Below are 20776 nucleotides of genomic sequence, written 5' to 3'. Positions count from 1 at the left end.
AGGCAAAGCAAACAGTATGGAAATGATTTTAACCTTAAATGAAAAATACTTTCAGTTTTATCTAAAGCTAATAATAATGGATTCTCTGTAACACTTCCCAAAAAAATAGACCTACAGAAACACCATGTATACAAAAGTATGTGGACACCCCCTTCAAATGAGTGGATTCAGCTATTTTAGCCACACCCATTGCTGACAGGTGTATAACATTGAGCACACAGCCATGCAATCTCCATAGACAAATGTTGGCAGTAGAATAGTCTTACTGAAGAGCTCAGTGACATTCAATGTGGCACCGTCATAGGATGTCACCTTTACAACAAGTCAGTTCATCAAATTTCATCCCTGCTAGAGCTGCCCCGGTCAACTGTAAGTGCTGTTATTGTGAAGTGGAAACATCTAGGAGCAACAACAGTTCAGCCGCGAAGTGGTAGGCTACACAAGCTCACAGAGCGGGACCGCCGAAAGCTGAAGCAATGCCAAGCATCGTCTGGAGTGGTGTAAAGCTCGTCACCATTGGACTCTGGAGCAGTGGAAGCGTGTTTTCTGGCGGTCCGACCAACTAATCTGCGTTTGGCGGTGCCAGGAGAACGCTACCTGCCCCAATGCATAGTGCCAACTGTAAAGTTTGGTGGAGGAGGAATAATGGTCTGGGGCTGTTTATCATGGTTCGGGCTAGGCAATGAAGGGAAATCTTAAAGATGCAGCATACAATGACATTCTAGACGATTATGTGCTTCCCACTTTGATTCAACAGTGTGGGAAAGGCCCTTTCCTGTTTCAGCATGACAATGTCCTCACTAATGTTCTTGGGGCTGAATGGTAGCAAGTCCCAGCAGCAATGTTCCAACATCTAGTTGAAATCCTTCCCAGAAGAGTGGAGGCTGTTATAGCAGCAAAGGGGGGGGGGGGGGGGGGGGGGGCAACTTCATATTAATGCCCATGATTTTGGAATGAGATGTTCGACGATCAGGTGTCCACATACTTTTGGTAATGTAGTATACATTTCTTAAACATCAACAGATATTGTGAATATGCAGTTTCATTGCAAGTCCTAATAAATCAAGGAGGTGACTACTAACATACCTGCCTTGATCATATAAGACTGACCAGGTGTCCGGTAGTAGATGGCTCGTTTGGGGTCCACGAACAGCTTGTAGTAGCCAGAGATGAGACAGGCGAAGTTACTGGCATCAGGCCACTCCATCAACAGGACCAGAGGCTGCAGGGGTGGATCATTAAGACTTAGAATAAGATTCCTTTATTGTTAATTGTACACAAGGTCCAACGGAAATGTGTCTTCTGCTTTATCCAATAATGTAGATAGATTGGCTTTATCCCAGCCCCTCCGAAACCCACACACACACATTCATACACAGAGGTTGGAAAGGTTGGAGCAGGGATGGAGACAAGTTAAGAGACCTCAACAAAGCACTTGACTGTATATTTATTCTAATGGCCATACCGGTTCTTCAACTTGGTTTATGTTGCAGGTTTGATTTAATTTAATTTAATTTGAAAGGAATTCTTCTGTGCAGTGAAAATCTATGCTAGATAGCATGGCCTACAAGTATGATGCAAGGATTTCTGGCAAAACAAACACATCTCATTCTATTGAGTTCCACTCTGAGCCTCAAAATGTCCTTCTAGATCTATAGTTGTACATGTGTTCAATCTGTCATATACCTTGGCCTCATGTATGGCCACCTCTACGCGGGCAACGCCCTGGTTCTCCCGGTGCAGCTGTATCTTAGCAACGCGACTGAACTCTGTCAGAACCGTGGTCAGGTTGTTCTTTAGGTCGATCACATGACCGATGCCATGCCGCGGACCCACCAGCAGCGTAGTGGCCGACTGCTTCTCATCCTGTGGATCAATCAGTCAGTAAATCAATCGATCAAACATAAACATGAGCTGTACGTTGACAAAAGAGAAATTCATCATAAAAGAGTGGAACTCATATATGATGTGGGAATACAAAATTGGAATGTTCATAAGGGAATGGTAGGCCGTCATTGTAAATAAGAATTTGTTCATAACTGACTTGCCTAGTTAAATAAAGGTTAAATAAAGGTTAAATAAATGTTAAATAAAGGTTAAATAAATGAATAAGTGTTGCCATTACCGGTCCGACGGTGTGGAACAGCAAGCCTCCAAAGGGCGGAAGATCGTTGAGCACACGCATGTACTGCAGCTTTCCCTGGAGAGGAGGGACCTGTCAGTAGACACAACACAACACTCAAGGGCCCAGTCTCAATAGTCTCTAGTGGCTTCCTCTACTCGTCTCCTCGATCTGCACTAACATTAAAGAACTGGACAGGTGAAATTAAAATCCTAGCTGGCATCCTTCATTATTGCTTTCACTTATCTTGTGATTTCAGATCAGTGGAGATGAAGGAGAGGAGATGAGGAGGAGAAGCCACTTAATATGGTTGAGATTCACCCAAGGACGACAAGACGGATGTGGTCGCCCTGTTGCTAGCTTCTACTAGTGAGATTCACCCAAGGATGACCATTGGATTTTATACTGCAATACTATACATGTCCTCTTGGGGTCACTGTTTAGCCATGTATTGGGGCACAAGCACACTTTAAATATGTATGGAACTCCACAGCCAGTCAAATCCAAAGATAAACTGCTTAACGGAGAGTGCAAGCCCTCAGATGAAAGGTAGGCTATACAATGAATCTGAATAACTTAGTGTTATAGCTATGCTGTATCTAGAGAATATTTACTGAAAGGAAGGTCATTGTGTGACAGAGAGGACAGATCACCTTATTGCCGGAGGGAGGCGGATGCTGATAGGTTTTGAGCAGCTGTGACAGGGTCTTACACACATTCTTCTCCTTGATGGTGGGAAGCAGAGTGAGGGGTAGGAAGGGTTCCAGACCCCACTCCTTCCTGGGGAGGGAGAGAGAGAGAGAGAAAGAGAGGCGGGAATAGAGAGGAGGGGGAGAGTAGAGAGCAAGGGGAGAGAGGAAGAAAGAGAGAGAGAGAGAGACAGAGAGAGATGGTATACTCAGTCAGATGCTGACAGCTGTGGGACTATGTCTATATCTCAGGGAGAGACCCCCAGGGAAGACTCGTGGGCTATGTCCCAAATGGCTCCTTATTCCTTTATAGCCCTGTGGGCCCTGGTCAAAAGTAGTGCACAACATAGGGAATAGAATGCCAGTTGGGACGCAGCCCAACGACTGCTCCTATTCTCTGTCACACTGCAGGATTGACAAGGCTACCCTCAGAGTCAGACTCAGACAGGAGGGAGAACACTGGCTCTTCTCTGTCTGTGTGACTGAATGACTTGACTTGCAACGACTGTTATTTCATTGTATTCACTTGCATATTATGTTTCTGTTGAACGCACTGATTGTAAGTTGGTCTGGATAGTATCTGCTAAATTAGTCTGTCAGAGTGAATTAGTTATCAGAATTATCTACACTCAACAAAAATATAAACACATGCAACAATTTCAAAGATTTGACTAAATTACAGTTCATATGAGGAAACCAGTCCATTTTTCATTCATTAGACCCTAATATATGGATTTCAAATGACTGGGAATACAGATATGCGTCTGTTTGTCACAGATGCAAAAAAAGGTAGGGGCATAGATCAGAAAACCAGTCAGTATCTGGCGTGAACACCATTTGCCTAATGCAGCGTGACACATCTCCTTCACATAGAGTTGATCATGTTGATTGTGGCCTGTGGAATGTTGTCCACTCCTCTTCAATGGCTGTGTGAAGTTGCTGGATATTGTCGGGAACTGGAACACACTGTTGTATACGTCGATCCAGAGCATCCCGAACATGCTCAATGGTTGTTATGTCTGGTGAGTATGCAGGTCATGGAAAAACTGGGAAATTTTCAGTTTCCAGGAATTGTGTACAGATCCTTGTGACATGGGTCCGTGCATTATCATGCTGAAACATGAGGTGATGCTGGTGGATGACCGGCACAATTACCATTGATAAAATACAATTGTGTTCATTGTCCGTAGCTTATGCTTGCCCATACCATAACTCCACCACCACCATAGGACACTCACAGGGTTGACATCACCAAACCGCTCGGCCACACAACGCCATACACTCTGATGGCCATCTGCCATCTGACCAGTACAGTTAAAGCCGGGATTCATCTGTGAAGAGCACACTTCTCTAGTATTTCAGTGGCCATCGAACGTGAGCATTTACCCACTGAAGTTGGTTACGATGCCGAACTGCAGTCAGGTCTAGACCCTGGTGAGGATGACGAGCATCCAGATGAGCTTCCCTGAGACGGTTTCTAAAAGTTTGTGCAAAAATTCTTCGGTTGTGCAAACCCGCAGTTTCATCAGCTGACCGGGTGGCTGGTCTCAGACGATCCCACAGGTGAAGAAGCTGGATGTGGAGGTCCTGGGCTGGCGTGGTTACACTTGGACTGTGGTTGTGAGGCCGATTGGACGTACTGCCAAATTCTCTAAAACAACGGCTCATGGTAGAGAAATGTGCACCTGTGAAATAATCATGCTGTTTAATCAGCTTCTTGATGTGCCACACCTGTCAGGTGGATGGATTATCTTGGCAAAAGGAGAAATGCTCAGTAACATGGCTGTAAACGTTGTGCACAAAATTTGAGAGAAATAAACTTTTTGTACGAATGGAAAATGTCTGGGATCTTTAATTTCAGCTCATGAAACATGGGACCAACACTACATGTTGTGTTTATATTTTTGTTCAGCGTAGTTATCTGGTAGCGTCTGTCAGAGTGATCTAGTTGTCTGGTAATGTCTGTCTGTCAGAGTTATCTAGATAGCCGGTAATGTCTGTCTGTCAGAGTGATCTAGTTATCTGGTAATGTCTGCCAGGGTGATATAGTTATCTGATAATGTCTATCAGTCAGAGGGATCTAGTTATCTGGTAATGTCTGTCTGTCAATGTGATCTAGTTGTCTGGTAATGTCTGTCACTCAGAGTGATCTAGTTATCTGGTAATGTCTGTCAGAGGGATCTAGTTATCTGGTAATGTCTGTCAGAGGGATCTAGTTGTCTGGTAATGTCTGTCACTCAGAGTGATCTAGTTATCTGGTAATGTCAGTGAGAGGGATCTAGTTATCTGGTAATGTCTGTCAGTCAGAGTGATCTAGTTATCTGGTAAGTTGGGGATATGACTAAATGTGTGGCCTGAGGGATTTGTAATTTCTTGGTGTCAGAGTAACTTGAGCTCGTGGTTTGAGTGGTTTCTGTTTTTAATATTAGATGGATTCATTATGGATCATTTTGATATACTTTTAGAAGCTCAGCTGGATACCACACTTCTGCACATTAGAGCTAAGACATTTTTAATGAAACACAATGGAATACGGAGACATGCATTTCGGTCTTTGAGGTGTCTGAGAGATGAGTCATGCAGCTGAGGGATCCATTTTGTCATAAGACACACACACACACACACACACACACACACACACACACACACACACACACACACAAACACACACACACACACACACACACACACACACTTACTCCACATTCTTGAGCGAGATCTTCTGATTAGGTCTGGCCGACGACACTGTGATGTAGATATGAAGCGCCGCCAGCCGCAGTGTGACATCAGACTTCCAGTCCATGCCGAAGCGCTCTTTGATGACGTCATTGCGACTCTGTGGTGGGGAGGGGGTAATGTCATGTTATTCTGGTTATACAGTTTTAGGCACAGCGATAACAGAGATGGATGTCCTTGTCAGGAACCTCTTCCAGCAATTTCATGCAAAGGGGTGAGACACAGAGATACTGAAGATGCACTGGTTACTTCATTTATTTGTGTTGGACGTAATGTGAAACTGGTTTTGGTATGTCTATATACCATCTTGGTATGGCAGAATCTCTAGCGTGGTAGAGTTACTATAACAACATTCTAGAATGAGATGAAGAAGGACATAAATCTGGAACTACTCATTTGTGCCAGAAGTTCTAATCCTTTTGTTGGCTCAGTGGGCTGAGGGGCTCCGCTGCAGAAAGAACCCCTTGACGATACAAACAGAACCATGAGGTCTGTATCCATGGTGTCCCGACCTACAAGTACCTGAAGGCTGTATCCATGGTATACCCACCTACAAGTACCTGAAGGCTGTATCCATGGTATACCCACCTACAAGTATCTGAAGGCTGTATCCATGGTGTCCCGACCTACAAGTATCTGAAGGCTGTATCCCTAGCTGTAGAGGTATCTGAAGGCTGTATCCATGGTGTCCCGACCTACAAGTACCTGAAGGCTGTATCCATGGTATACCCACCTACAAGTACCTGAAGGCTGTATCCCCACCTGTAGAGGTACCTGAAGACTATATCCCTAGCTGTAGAGGTATCTGAAGGCTATATCCCTAGCGGTAGAGGTACCTGAAGGCTGTATCCCTAGCTGTAGAGGTACCTGAAGGCTATATCCCTAGCTGTAGAGGTACCTGAAGGCTATATCCCTAGCTGTAGAGGTATCTGAAGGCTGTATCCCTAGCTGTAGAGGTACCTGAAGGCTATATCCCCACCTGTAGAGGTACCTGAAGGCTATATCCCTACCTGTAGAGGTACCTGAAGGCTATATCCCCACCTGTAGAGGTATCTGAAGGCTATATCCCTAGCTGTAGAGGTATCTGAAGGCTATATTCCTAGCTGTAGAGGTATCTGAAGGCTATATCCCTAGCTGTAGAGGTATCTGAAGACTATATCCCTAGCTGTAGAGGTATCTGAAGGCTATATCCCTAGCTGTAGAGGTACCTGAAGGCTATATCCCTAGCTGTAGAGGTATCTGAAGGCTATATCCCCACCTGTAGAGGTATCTGAAGGCTATATCCCCACCTGTAGAGGTATCTGAAGGCTATATCCCTAGCTGTAGAGGTATCTGAAGGCTATATCCCTAGCTGTAGAGGTACCTGAAGGCTTTATCCCTAGCTGAAGAGGTATCTGAAGGCTATATCCCTAGCTGTAGAGGTACCTGAAGGCTTTATCCCTAGCTGTAGAGGTATCTGAAGGCTATATCCCTAGCTGTAGAGGTATCTGAAGGCTATATCCCTAGCTGTAGAGGTATCTGAAGGCTATATCCCTAGCTGTAGAGGTATCTGAAGGCTATATCCCCACCTGTAGAGGTATCTGAAGGCTATATCCCTAGCTGTAGAGGTATCTGAAGGCTATATCCCTAGCTGTAGAGGTATCTGAAGGCTATATCCCCACCTGTAGAGGTATCTGAAGGCTATATCCCTAGCTGTAGAGGTATCTGAAGGCTATATCCCCACCTGTAGAGGTATCTGAAGGCTATATCCCTAGCTGTAGAGGTACCTGATGGCTATATCACAAGCTGTAGAGGTACCTGCAGGCTACATTCCTAGCTGTAGAGGTACCTGCAGGCTATATCCCAAGCTGTAGAGGTACCTGCAGGCTATATCCCAAGCTGTAGGGGTACCTGAAGGCTGTATCCATACCTGTATGTAGAGGTACCTGAAGACTATATACCTAGCTGTAGAGGTATCTGAAGGCTATATCCCTAGCTGTAGAGATACCTGAAGGCTATATCCCTAGCTGTAGAGATACCTGAAGGCTATATCCCTAGCTGTAGAGGTATCTGAAGGCTGTATCCCTAGCTGTAGAGATACCTGAAGGCTATATCCCTAGCTGTAGAGATACCTGAAGGCTATATCCCTAGCTGTAGAGGTATGTGAAGGCTTGATCCCTAGCTGTAGAGGTATCTGAAGGCTATATCCCTAGCAGTAGAAGTATCTGAAGGCTATATCCCTAGTTGTAGATGTATGTGAAGGCTGTATCCCTAGCTGTAGAGGTATGTGAAGGCTTTATCCCTAGCTGTAGAGGTATCTGAAGGCTATATCCCTAGCTGTAGAGGTATCTGAAGGCTATATCCCCACCTGTAGAGGTATCTGAAGGCTATATCCCTAGCTGTAGAGGTATGTGAAGGCTATATCCCTAGCTGTAGAGGTACCTGAAGGATATATCCCTAGCTGTAGAAGTACCTGAAGGATATATCCCTAGCTGTAGAGGTATCTGAAGGCTATATCCCTAGCTGTAGAGGTATGTGAAGGCTGTATCCCTAGCTGTAGAGGTATGTGAAGGCTTTATCCCTAGCTGTAGATGTATGTGAAGGCTGTATCCCTAGCAGTAGAAGTATCTGAAGGCTATATCCCTAGCTGTAGAGGTACCTGAAGGCTATATCCCTAGCTGTAGAGGTATGTGAAGGCTGTATCCCTAGCTGTAGAGGTATGTGAAGGCTTTATCCCTAGCTGTAGATGTATGTGAAGGCTGTATCCCTAGCAGTAGAAGTATCTGAAGGCTATATCCCTAGCTGTAGAGGTACCTGAAGGATATATCCCTAGCTGTAGAGGTAACTGAAGACTATATCCCTAGCTGTAGAGGTACTGTATCCATACCTGTATGTAGAGGTACCTGCAGGCTGTATCCATACCTGTATGTAGATGTACATGCAGGCTGTATCCATACCTGTATGTAGAGGTATTCGAAGGCTGTATCCATACCTGTATGTAGATGTACCTACAGGCTGTATCCATACCTGTATGTAGATGTACCTGCAGGCTGTATCCATACCTGTATGTAGAGGTACCTGCAGGCTGTATCCATACCTGTATGTAGATGTACCTACAGGCTGTATCCATACCTGTATGTAGAGGTACCTGCAGGCTGTAGCCATACCTGTATGTAGAGGTACCTGCAGGCTGTATCCATACCTGTATGTAGAGGTACCTACAGGCTGTATCCATACCTGTATGTATCCCCACCTGTAGAGGTATCTGAAGGCTATATCCCTAGCTGTAGAGGTATCTGAAGGCTATATCCCTAGCTGTAGAGGTATCTGAAGGCTATATCCCCACCTGTAGAGGTATCTGAAGGCTATATCCCTAGCAGTAGAAGTATCTGAAGGCTATATCCCTAGCTGTAGAGGTATCAGAAGGCTATATCCCCACCTGTAGAGGTATCTGAAGGCTATATCCCTAGCTGTAGAGGTATCTGAAGGCTATATCTCTAGCTGTAGAGGTATCTGAAGGCTATATCCCTAGCTGTAGAGGAATCTGAAGGCTATATCCCTAGCTGTAGAGGTATCTGAAGGCTATATCCCTAGATGTAGAGGTATCTGAAGGCTATATCCCCACCTGTAGAGGTATCTGAAGGCTATATCCCTAGCTGTAGAGGTATCTGAAGGCTATATCCCCACCTGTAGAGGTATCTGAAGGCTATATCCCCACCTGTAGAGGTATCTGAAGGCTATATCCCCACCTGTAGAGGTATCTGAAGGCTATATCCCTAGCTGTAGAGGTATCTGAAGGCTATATCCCTAGCTGTAGAGGTACCTGAAGGCTTTATCCCTAGCTGTAGAGGTATCTGAAGGCTATATCCCTAGCTGTAGAGGTACCTGAAGGCTTTATCCCTAGCTGTAGAGGTACCTGAAGGCTGTATCCCTAGCTGTAGAGGTATCTGAAGGCTATATCCCCACCTGTAGAGGTATCTGAAGGCTATATCCCCACCTGTAGAGGTATCTGAAGGCTATATCCCCACCTGTAGAGGTAACTGAAGGCTATTTCCCTAGCTGTAGAGGTATCTGAAGGCTATATCCCTAGCTGTAGAGGTATCTGAAGGCTATATCCCCACCTGTAGAGGTATCTGAAGGCTATATCCCTAGCTGTAGAGGTATCTGAAGGCTATATCCCCACCTGTAAAGATATCTGAAGGCTATATCCCTAGCAGTAGAAGTATCTGAAGGCTGTATCCCTAGCTGTAGAGGTACCTGAAGGCTATATCCCCACCTGTAGAGGTATCTGAAGGCTATATCCCTAGCTGTAGAGGTACCTGAAGGCTATATCCCTAGCTGTAGAGATACCTGAAGGCTATATCCCTAGCTGTAGAGGTATCTGAATGCTACATCCCTAGCTGTAGAGGTACCTGAAGGCTTTATCCCTAGCTGTAGAGGTACCTGAAGGCTGTATCCCTAGCTGTAGAGGTATCTGAAGGCTATATCCCCACCTGTAGAGGTATCTGAAGGCTATATCCCCACCTGTAGAGGTATCTGAAGGCTATATCCCCACCTGTAGAGGTATCTGAAGGCTATATCCCTAGCTGTAGAGGTATCTGAAGGCTATATCCCTAGCTGTAGAGGTATCTGAAGGCTATATCCCCACCTGTAGAGGTATCTGAAGGCTATATCCCTAGCTGTAGAGGTATCTGAAGGCTATATCCCTAGCTGTAGAGGTATCTGAAGGCTATATCCCTAGCTGTAGAGGTATCTGAAGGCTATATCCCCACCTGTAGAGGTATCTGAAGGCTATATCCCTAGCTGTAGAGGTATCTGAAGGCTATATCCCTAGCTGTAGAGGTATCTGAATGCTATATCCCCACCTGTAGAGGTATCTGAAGGCTATATCCCTAGCTGTAGAGGTATCTGAAGGCTATATCCCCACCTGTAGAGGTATCTGAAGGCTATATCCCTAGCTGTAGAGGTACCTGATGGCTATATCACAAGCTGTAGAGGTACCTGCAGGCTACATTCCTAGCTGTAGAGGTACCTGAAGGCTATATCCATACCTGTGTGTAGAGGTACCTGCAGGCTATATCCCAAGCTGTAGAGGTACCTGCAGGCTATATCCCAAGCTGTAGGGGTACCTGAAGGCTGTATCCATACCTGTATGTAGAGGTACCTGAAGACTATATCCCTAGCTGTAGAGGTATCTGAAGGCTATATCTCTAGCTGTAGAGGTACCTGAAGGCTATATCCCTAGCTGTAGATGTACCTGAAGGCTATATCCCTAGCTGTAGAGATACCTGAAGGCTATATCCCTAGCTGTAGAGATACCTGAAGGCTATATCCCTAGCTGTAGAGGTATCTGAAGGCTATATCCCTAGCTGTAGAGGTACCTGAAGGCTGTATCCCTAGCTGTAGAGATACCTGAAGGCTATATCCCTAGCTGTAGAGATACCTGAAGGCTATATCCCTAGCTGTAGAGGTATGTGAAGGCTTGATCCCTAGCTGTAGAGGTATCTGAAGGCTATATCCCTAGCAGTAGAAGTATCTGAAGGCTATATCCCTAGCTGTAGATGTATGTGAAGGCTGTATCCCTAGCTGTAGAGGTATGTGAAGGCTTTATCCCTAGCTGTAGAGGTATCTGAAGGCTATATCCCTAGCTGTAGAGGTATCTGAAGGCTATATCCCCACCTGTAGAGGTATCTGAAGGCTATATCCCTAACTGTAGAGGTATGTGAAGGCTATATCCCTAGCTGTAGAGGTACCTGAAGGATATATCCCTAGCTGTAGAAGTACCTGAAGGATATATCCCTAGCTGTAGAGGTATCTGAAGGCTATATCCCTAGCTGTAGAGGTATGTGAAGGCTGTATCCCTAGCTGTAGAGGTATGTGAAGGCTTTATCCCTAGCTGTAGATGTATGTGAAGGCTGTATCCCTAGCAGTAGAAGTATCTGAAGGCTATATCCCTAGCTGTAAATGTATGTGAAGGCTGTATCCCTAGCTGTAGAGGTACCTGAAGGCTATATCCCTAGCTGTAGAGGTACCTGAAGGATATATCCCTAGCTGTAGAGGTAACTGAAGACTATATCCCTAGCTGTAGAGGTACTGTATCCATACCTGTATGTAGAGGTACCTGCAGGCTGTATCCATACCTGTATGTAGATGTACATGCAGGCTGTATCCATACCTGTATGTAGAGGTACTCGAAGGCTGTATCCATACCTGTATGTAGATGTACCTACAGGCTGTATCCATACCTGTATTTAGAGGTACCTGCAGGCTGTATCCATACCTGTATGTAGAGGTACCTGCAGGCTGTATCCATACCTGTATGTAGAGGTACTCGAAGGCTGCAGGGTCCCTCCTGAGCAGGTCTGCCGGGTCCTTGGGGAAGAAACAGATGCGGAAGAGACACTTCATCCCCTGGAAATACGTCCTGTGCACCACCTGAGGAGAGAGAGGGAGACGCCATGAATAACATCTATATCATAACAGCTTCGCTCCCAACATAGTTGACAAACACAGCTAGTCATTGGAAGGTGAGAGCCTGACAGTGTCTCCTGACAGTGAGAGTGTAATGTAACATATATATTCTATAGGATTTTATTTTTATGAGTGTAAACATGAGTACCGGTCAAACTGCAATGGTCTGAAGGGCTTTGTCCTTGGTAGTGATTCTAATTTGAATGTGGTGATACCATTCAATCTAGCCTGGTTGAACCGGACTCACCATTGAGCACAGAATTCGGTCTGGTTGAACCAGGCTATATTACACCCACACTGCTCTTTGAATGACTGTAACACGGTAATCAGGAGGAATACACTGTTGGCTCCCTTACATGTGAGAGCGGCTGGTTCTCCTGCAGCAGGTGTAGTCTCTGGTTCTGGTCCAGCCCACCTGACTCCAGCACCAGGGCAAAGTGCTCGATGTAACGCAGGGACAGGCGGTCCTGCAGGGACGAGATCACATCCTAGAGAGAGAGAAAGAAAGAGAGATGTATTTGCAGTTCATGGATAGCATTTATCTCTTGCAGTATTTATAAAATACTAAACTGTCCTCCTGTGTTAAGTGAATCTGTGCTATGTTGATTATTCTGCCACCAATACACCAAATGATCCTGTTATTTTCTCCATTGAGGGCTTCAGAGGTCATTCCCTATCTGCACTATGATGACCTGCCAGAGGAAAATACCACCGTGCCATTTGGGAACATATACTTTAGGTAATAGGGTTCTATTTAGGACTATATACTTTAGGTAATAGGGTTCTATTTAGGACTATATACTTTAGGTAATAGGGTTCTATTTAGGACTATATACTTTAGGTAATAGGGTTCTATTTAGGACTATATACTTTAGGTAGTAGGGTTCTATTTAGGACTATATACTTTAGGTAATAGGGTTCTATTTAGGACTATATACTTTAGGTAATAGGGTTCTATTTAGGACTATACACTTTAGGTAATAGGGTTCTATTTAGGACTATATACTTTAGGTAATAGGGTTCTATTTAGGACTATATACTTTAGGTAATGGGGTTCTATTTAGGACTATATACTTTAGGTAATAGGGTTCTATTTAGGACTATGTACTTTAGGTAACAGGGGGCCATTTGGGACTGTATACTTTTAGTAATAAATAGGGTTCTATTCGGGACAATATATTTTAGGTAATAGGGGGCCATTTGGGACTCAGCCACAGTGTATTCTTTACTCTGTTCCTTGTGGCTTCATGAGCAATGTCATGAGTGTTGTTAGTCTATGAACAACGTTCAAAGAGCATCTGTGAGTGTGTGTGTGTGTGTGTGTGTGTGTGTGTGTGTGTGTGTGTGTGTGTGTGTGTGTGAGTGTGTGTGTGTGAGAGTGTGTGTGTGTGTGTGTATGTGTGCGTGTATGTGTGTGTGTGTGTGTGTGTGTGTGTGTGTGTGTGTGTGTGTGTGTGTGTGTGTGTGTGTGTGTGTGTGTGTGTGTGTGTGTGTGTGTGTGTGTGTGCGTGTGTGTGTGTGTGTGTGTGTGTGTGTGTGTGTGTGTGTGTGCGTGTATGTGCAGCCAGTGACCTATTGTAACAGTTAGTTTGAGTACTGTAGTCTCCTAAATGGAAGGGTTGATGGTGGATGAATGTCCTAGCAGCAGAGATGGAAATGCATTCACCTTGAATCACAGTGGTGCAGAAACACACTGACTGTCTGGTAAAACAAAACAAGGATAAGCTGTATGGGCAATAGTGACCAAGGATTACAATGACAACAATCTGATGCAACACAAAGTGGATGGGGAAATAAATAGTCATTTCAGTCAGGTGGAAAGTCATTGTCACTATACAGCGTAAATCGTACAATTGAATAGAAATGTACACGTTATTCACTAAAGAGATCTGGTGTGGCGTCCTATAGTGCAATTGATTGATTTGCATTTTACATTTGAATGTGATTCCATTTAATTAGGCCACAGTAGAGCTCTTTTACCCCTCTCTTTCTCACTCCCTCACGTTCTCTCTCTCCATTTATGTCCCTCCCTCCCTCCCTCCCTCCCTCCCTCCCTCCCTCCCTCCCTTTCTCTTCCCCTCTCGCTCCCTCACGTTCTCTCTCTATCCATTTCTCTCTCCATTTATGTCCCTCCCTCCCTCCCTCCCTCCCTCCCTCCCTCCCTCCCTCCCTTTCTCTGTCCTTTCTCTCTCTCTCTCTCTCCATCCATTTCTCCATCACGCTCTCCCTCAATGAACTGGAAAATACATTTCTGAAATCTAATATTGTGCCTTAATGGTAAGAGATATCAGAGTCATCTCAGAGCCTGACAGTGTCTCCTGACAGTGAGAGCCTGACAGTGTCTCCTGAGACTGAGAGCCTGACAGTGTCTCCTGACAGTGAGAACCTGACAGTGTCTCCTGACAGTGAGAACCTGACAGTGTCTCCTGATAGTGTCTCCTGACAGTGAGAGCCTGACAGTGAGAACCTGACAGTGTCTCCTGACAGTGAGAGTCTGACAGGGAGAGCCTGACAGTGTCTCCTGACAGTGAGAGCCTGACAGTGAGAGCCTGACAGTGTCTCCTGACAGTGAGAGTCTGGCAGTGTCTCCTGACAGTGAGAGCCTGACAGTGTCTCCTGACAGTGAGAGCCTGACAGTGTCTCCTGACAGTGAGAGTCTGGCAGTGTCTCCTGACAGTGAGAGCCTGACAGTGTCTCCTGACAGTGAGAGCCTGACAGTGTCTCCTGACAGTGACCACCTGACAGTGTCTCCTGACAGTGAGAACCTGACAGTGTCTCCTGACAGTGAGAGCCTGACAGTGACAACCTGACAGTGTCTCCTGACAGTGACAACCTGACAGTGTCTCCTGACAGTGAGAACCTGACAGTGTCTCCTGACAGTGAGAACCTGACAGTGTCTCCTGACAGTGAGAGCCTGACAGTGAGAGCCTGACAGTGAGAACCTGACAGTGTCTCCTGACAGTGAGAGCCTGACAGTGAGAGCCTGACAGTGAGAACCTGACAGTGAGAGTCTGGCAGTGTATACTGACAGTGAGAGCCTGACAGTGAGAACCTGACAGTGTCTCCTGACAGTGAGAACCTGATAGTGTCTCCAGACAGTGAGAGCCTGACAGTGAGAGCCTGACAGTGTCTCCTGACAGTGAGAGCCTGACAGTGAGAGCCTGACAGTGAGAACCTGACAGTGTCTCCTGACAGTGAGAACCTGATAGTGTCTCCTGACAGTGAGAGCCTGACAGTGAGAGCCTGACAGTGTCTCCTGACAGTGAGAACCTGATAGTGTCTCCTGACAGTGAGAGCCTGACAGTGAGAGCCTGACAGTGTCTCCTGACAGTGAGAGCCTGACAGTGAGAGCCTGACAGTGTCTCCTGAGAGTGAGAGCCTGACAGTGAGAGCCTAACAGTGAGAGCATGACAGTGAGAGCCTGACAGTGAGAGCCTGACAGTGTCTCCTGATAGTGAGAGCCTGACAGTGAGAGACTGACAGTGTCTCCTGATAGTGAGAGCCTGACAGTGAGAGCCTGACAGTGAGAGCCTGACAGTGAGAGCCTGACAGTGTCTCCTGATAGTGAGAGCCTGACAGTGAGAGCCTGACAGTGTCTCCTGATAGTGAGAGCCTGACAGTGAGAGCCTGCCAGTGAGAGCCTGACAGTGAGAGCCTGACAGTGTCTCCTGATAGTGAGAGCCTGACAGTGAGAGCCTGACAGTGTCTCCTGACTGACTGCTGGATGTCATTACAATATTACATCTTGTGTACCAAATGGCACCCTATTCCCTTTTTAGTGCACTACTTTTGACTAGCGCTTGGGTCAAAAGTAGTGCACTACATAGGGAATAGGGTGCCATTTGAGACGGAGCAACAGACATTATAAAATACTGTGAATTGAAGGAAGTGGGCTTCTCAGAACGAGGCCTGTTCTTCATTCACTGTGGAGGGAGTCTTACCATCATTGATGTCATTAGATATTTGTATTTTTGGGGGGAAGTGATGGTTACTCCCACTGGGCACAGATGCCAGTTCAACGTCTAGTTTTCATTTTCATTTGGTTTAGTTGTCAACTAACGTGAAATCAACCAAATAATTCCCCCTGTCATTGGATTTAGGTTAAAAGTTGGATTCCCTTACGTTGATGACATTTTGAAAATCCAATCAGTCTTCCATGTTGATTCACCAGCATTTTGTTTATGATGTGGAAACAATGTTGATTCAGTGGGTAGTCAATATGTTTGCATTTCATGTGCAGTTTAAAACTTCTTATGGCTGCAGGGGCAGTATTGAGTAGCTTGGATGAAAGGTGCCCAGAGGTGCCCAGAGTAAACGGCCTGCTCCTCAGTCCCAGTTGCTAATATGTGCATATTATCATTAGTATTGGATAGAAAACACTGAATGATGTCTGTGAGTATAACAGAACTCTTATAACAGGCAAAAACCTGAGAAGAAATCCAAACAGGAAGTGGGAAATCTGAGGGTGGTCGATTTTCAACCCAGCCCCTGGGTTGAAAATCACAGTGGGATAAACACAGTGGGATATGGATCAAGTTGCACTTCCTAGGGTTTCCACTAGATGTCAACCATCTTTAGAAACTTGAATGAGACTTCTACTGTGTTGTGGAGCCGGATGGGAGCTGTTTGAGTCAGTGGTCTGGCAGAGAGCCAGGTCCTGGTCACGCGCATTTCACATGAGAGCGACCTGCGTTCCATTGCTTCTTCACAGACATAGGAATTCTCCGGTTGGAACGTTATTGAAGATTCTTGATAACAACATCCTAAAGATTGATTCTATACTTAGTTTGACAAGTTTCTTCGACCTGTAATATAACCTTTTGAAGTTTTCGTCCGACATTCGGCTGGACCTGCACGAGCGTTTGGATTTGTGTACTAAACACGCTAACAAAAGTAGCTACTTGGACATAAATAATGGACATTATCGAACAAATCAAGCATTTATTGTGGAACTAGGATTCCTGGGAGTGCATTCTGATGAAGATCGTCAAAGGTAAGGGAATATTTATAATATGATTTCTGATTTCTGTTGACTCCAACATGGCAGATACATTTTTTTTTCTGAGCGCCGTCTCAGATTATTGCATGGTTTGCTTTTTCCCTAAAGACTTTTTGAAATCTGACACAGCGGTTGCATTAAGAAGAGGTATATCTATATTTCCATGTCTAACAATTGTATTTATCGACATTTATAATGAGTATTTCTGTAAAATTATGTGGCTCTCTCCAATATCACCGGATGTTTTTGGAACTAGTGAATTTAACGCGCCAATGTATACTGAGATTTTTTTATATAAATATGAACTTTATCAAACAAAACATACATGTATTGTGTAACATGAAGTCCTATGAGTGTCATCTGATGAAGACCATCAAAGGTTAGTGATTCATTTTATCTCTATTTGTGCTTTTTGTGACTCCTCTCTTTGGCTGGAAAAATGGCTGAATTTTTCTGTGAGTTGGTTGTGACCTAACATAATCGTTTGTGGTGCTTTCGCTGTAAAGCCTATTTGAAATCGGACACTGTGGTGGGATTAAATGGGCATAAAAATATATTTTTTAAATACCCAGATTTTTGGACAAATATTTGACAGTTGTATCTTAAAGCATAATTGAGAAATAAATAATTGAAGTTGGAACATTTGTGACATTTTAGGATTACCCAAGCCTCCTTTAAGACGTTAAGCAACATTTGGTGATATATGAAGCGTTACTGCTTACTCTGTAATATGAGTAGTATTTTACAATCTATTGTTGAACATAATATTCTCTTTGGGCGTATCAAAGTTACAGACTGGGATCTCTGGTAGTTTTAGAGTAGCGGAGAATATTTTATACAGAAACATTGGCATAGTAGGCAATGTAACCGTTGAAAACCCTCCTATTACTTGTGTCATTGCACATCCTGCAAATCACCAGCAGAGGGCGACGATTTTGAATCCTATTTCACATTCACTCTGTTGGTAATGCTTACAAATTGGATCATACACTGTATACGTACCCTGACAGTGGTGCGACTGTCAAACGTAAAGGACTTGATCTGACCATTCTCCAGGAACACCTTCAGCACATTTGGTATGAGTAGCAAAGAGTCGTCCTTTAGCATTGTCTGTGAGAGAGAGACAGAGAGAGAGAGACAGAGAGGGTGGGCAGAAAGGGAGAGATGAAGAGAGGCAGAGAGAGAAAGAGAGGGAGAGAAAGAGAAAGAGAGGGAGAGAGAGAGAGAGAGTGAAAGAGAGGGAGGGAGAGAAAGAGAGGGAGAGAGAAAGAGAGAGAGATGGAGTGAAAGAGAGAGAGGGAGGGAGAGAAAGAGAGAAACTGTAAAACCTGAGTGCCTCTTATAGCAGTAAGAGAGAGGCAATATGAGGTATCTGAGAAAAAAAACTTAAAAGGTCAAAATCGCACATCAACATGGTACAGTACATCTAATAAACCCCAGAGTAGAGGATCAGGGCTATAATTGAATGGTGTTGGAAGTCCGTAACTGTGGAAAGTGCAGATAGAAGTACCTTCCATCTAAAAGCAGTTAAGAAGGAACCAGACTGGAGCTTCCAGAGTGCAATGGGAGAGCAATACCTTATTTGAACCGGGGCAGCCTGAATCTCTGCTTTAGAAACCCTGCCTGGATATATTGTGCTGTGATCAATGAGAAGCTTATTATATTTCCTCAATACATCCATTTAATATGTATGTGCCGGTGTTGCGAGTACAATTGGTAGCTAGCTGGCTGAATAGACTATAAAGTGCAGTGGTTACGTAGGCCAGGGAACTGCAGGAGGCCTGATGACTCAAGGTTATTCTGCTTTTATCAGCCACTTATCAGAAAAGTTTCCTCTGCTGAAGTTGAATTCAGTCCAGGTAGGGAGATGGGGCGTGACAGGTATTCACTCTTTCCGGAGGTACTGTGACTAGGAGGGTGAATGAGGTAAGTGGAGAGAGTTGGTGACTCAAAGCCCCAGTCACACACCCACATCATCCACTGCTGGTCTGAAAACCACTTAGAGAACAGAGAGAGAGGAGGATGTGGAAGATGTACAGTATAGCCCCTCACAGTTACAGTATAGCCCCTCACGGTTACAGTATAGCCCCTCACAGCTACAGTATAGCCCCTCACAGTTCTGTATAGCCTCTCACATTTATAGTATAGCCCCTCACAATTATGGTATAGCCCCTCACAGTTACAGTATAGCCCCTCACAGTTACAGTATAGCCCCTCACAGTTACAGTATAGCCCCTCACAGCTACAGTATAGCCCCTCACAGTTACAGTATAGCCTTTCACAGTTACAGTATAGCCCCTCACAGTTACAGTATAGCCACTCACAGCTATATAATTAAAAAAAAAATCCATTTTAGAATTAGTTTATAACGTAATTATAACGTAATTATAACGTAATTAGCTTATAACGTAATTATAACGTAATTAGCTTAAAACGTAATTATAATGTAACAAAATGTGAAAAAGAGAAGGCGTCTGAATGCTTTCCAAATGCAGTGTAGGTAGCTTAGCGGTGAAGAGCTTTGGGCCAGTAACCAAAAAGTTACAAATCTGCCAATGTGCCCTTGAGTAAGGCACTTAACCAATAATTTCTTCTCTAAGTCACTCTGGATAAGAGCATCTGTTGAATGACAAAAATGTAATAATATTGGAAAATTATATGATGAGAGGTAATGAAAAGAATCCTTCAGTAAATGTGAGCATCATTTAGAATAGACTGACGTCACTACAGATGTATCCACTACAGATGTATCAACTACAGATGTATCAACTACAGATGTATCCACTACAGATGTATCAACTACAGATGTATCAACTACAGATGTATCCACTACAGATGTATCCACTACAGATGTATCAACTACAGATGTATCAACTACAGATATATCAACTACAGATGTATCAACTACAGATGTATCCACTACAGATGTATCAACTACAGATGTATCCACTACAGATGTATCCACTACAGATGTATCAACTACAGATGTATCCACATAAGATGTCAGCCAGGCTACACTCTTACAAAAAAATATACTATCTAGAACCTAAAAGGGTTCTTCGGCTGTCCCTGTAGGATAACTTTTTTAGATCCAGGTGGAACCATTTTTGGTTCAAGGGAGAACTCTTTTGGTTCCTGGTAGAACCCTTTTGGGTTCCATGTGAAACTTTTTCCACGGAGGGCTGTACATGGAACCCAAAAGGCTTCTCCTATGGGGACAGCCGACGAACCCTTTTGGAACCCTTTTTTCTAAGAGTGTAGTTTAGTTCCTCCTAGTCCACCGTGGCTTCTCTCTAAAACCCGAGGGAAATGATGGTGGCAGAAGTAAAGGTTGAATTTAGCATAACAGGCTGTGCTGTGTGACCCGAGTGTGGAGCAGAGCAGTGCAGGCAGGGTCTGTCTCCCAAATGGCACCCTATCTCCTAAATGGCACCCTATTCCCTATATAGTGCCCCTGGCTCTCCTCAGAAGTATATACGGGCTCTGTTTTAGATGCAGCCATAGAGAAATGGAGCATTATGAGAGCCACAAGGGCTCCTTCCCAAATGGCACCCTATTCCCTACATAGAGCCCTATTGGCTCCTGTCAAAAGTGGTGCACTATGTAGGGAATAGGGTGCCATTTGGGATGCATCCATAGTAGATGTAGCCCTCATCTCTCTCTCCCTCTACGAAGATAAACTCCACATGCTCAGGTTAGGTGGTCTGCACTGATATGTAAGTCCAAACCAATCAATCCCCATTCCCAGCCTGATCCCAGGAGACAGATAGACATGATTAA

The 20776-nt window shown here is 44.6% G+C and overlaps 1 protein-coding gene across 2 annotated transcripts in view; it reads right to left on the bottom strand.

Moving 5' to 3' along the window:
* frmpd3 (FERM and PDZ domain containing 3) overlaps positions 1–20776 on the bottom strand; it is a 159713-nt gene that overhangs the window by 8135 nt on the left and 130802 nt on the right. For both annotated transcript variants that reach the window (XM_036943326.1, XM_036943327.1), the window contains 8 exons: positions 17999–18106; positions 12354–12485; positions 11842–11961; positions 5511–5647; positions 2776–2902; positions 2126–2215; positions 1687–1866; positions 1087–1222 (listed from right to left, as the gene is read on the bottom strand). In XM_036943326.1, coding sequence (XP_036799221.1) covers positions 1087–1222; positions 1687–1866; positions 2126–2215; positions 2776–2902; positions 5511–5647; positions 11842–11961; positions 12354–12485; positions 17999–18106 — 1030 coding nt within the window. The remainder of the gene's footprint in view (positions 1–1086; positions 1223–1686; positions 1867–2125; positions 2216–2775; positions 2903–5510; positions 5648–11841; positions 11962–12353; positions 12486–17998; positions 18107–20776) is intronic.

This window comes from Oncorhynchus mykiss, chromosome 14 (genome assembly GCF_013265735.2).
Source record: "Oncorhynchus mykiss isolate Arlee chromosome 14, USDA_OmykA_1.1, whole genome shotgun sequence".
NCBI lineage: Eukaryota > Metazoa > Chordata > Actinopteri > Salmoniformes > Salmonidae > Oncorhynchus > Oncorhynchus mykiss.
Note: the sequence above shows the minus strand (reverse complement) of the source record. Positions and strands in the feature narration are given on the sequence as shown.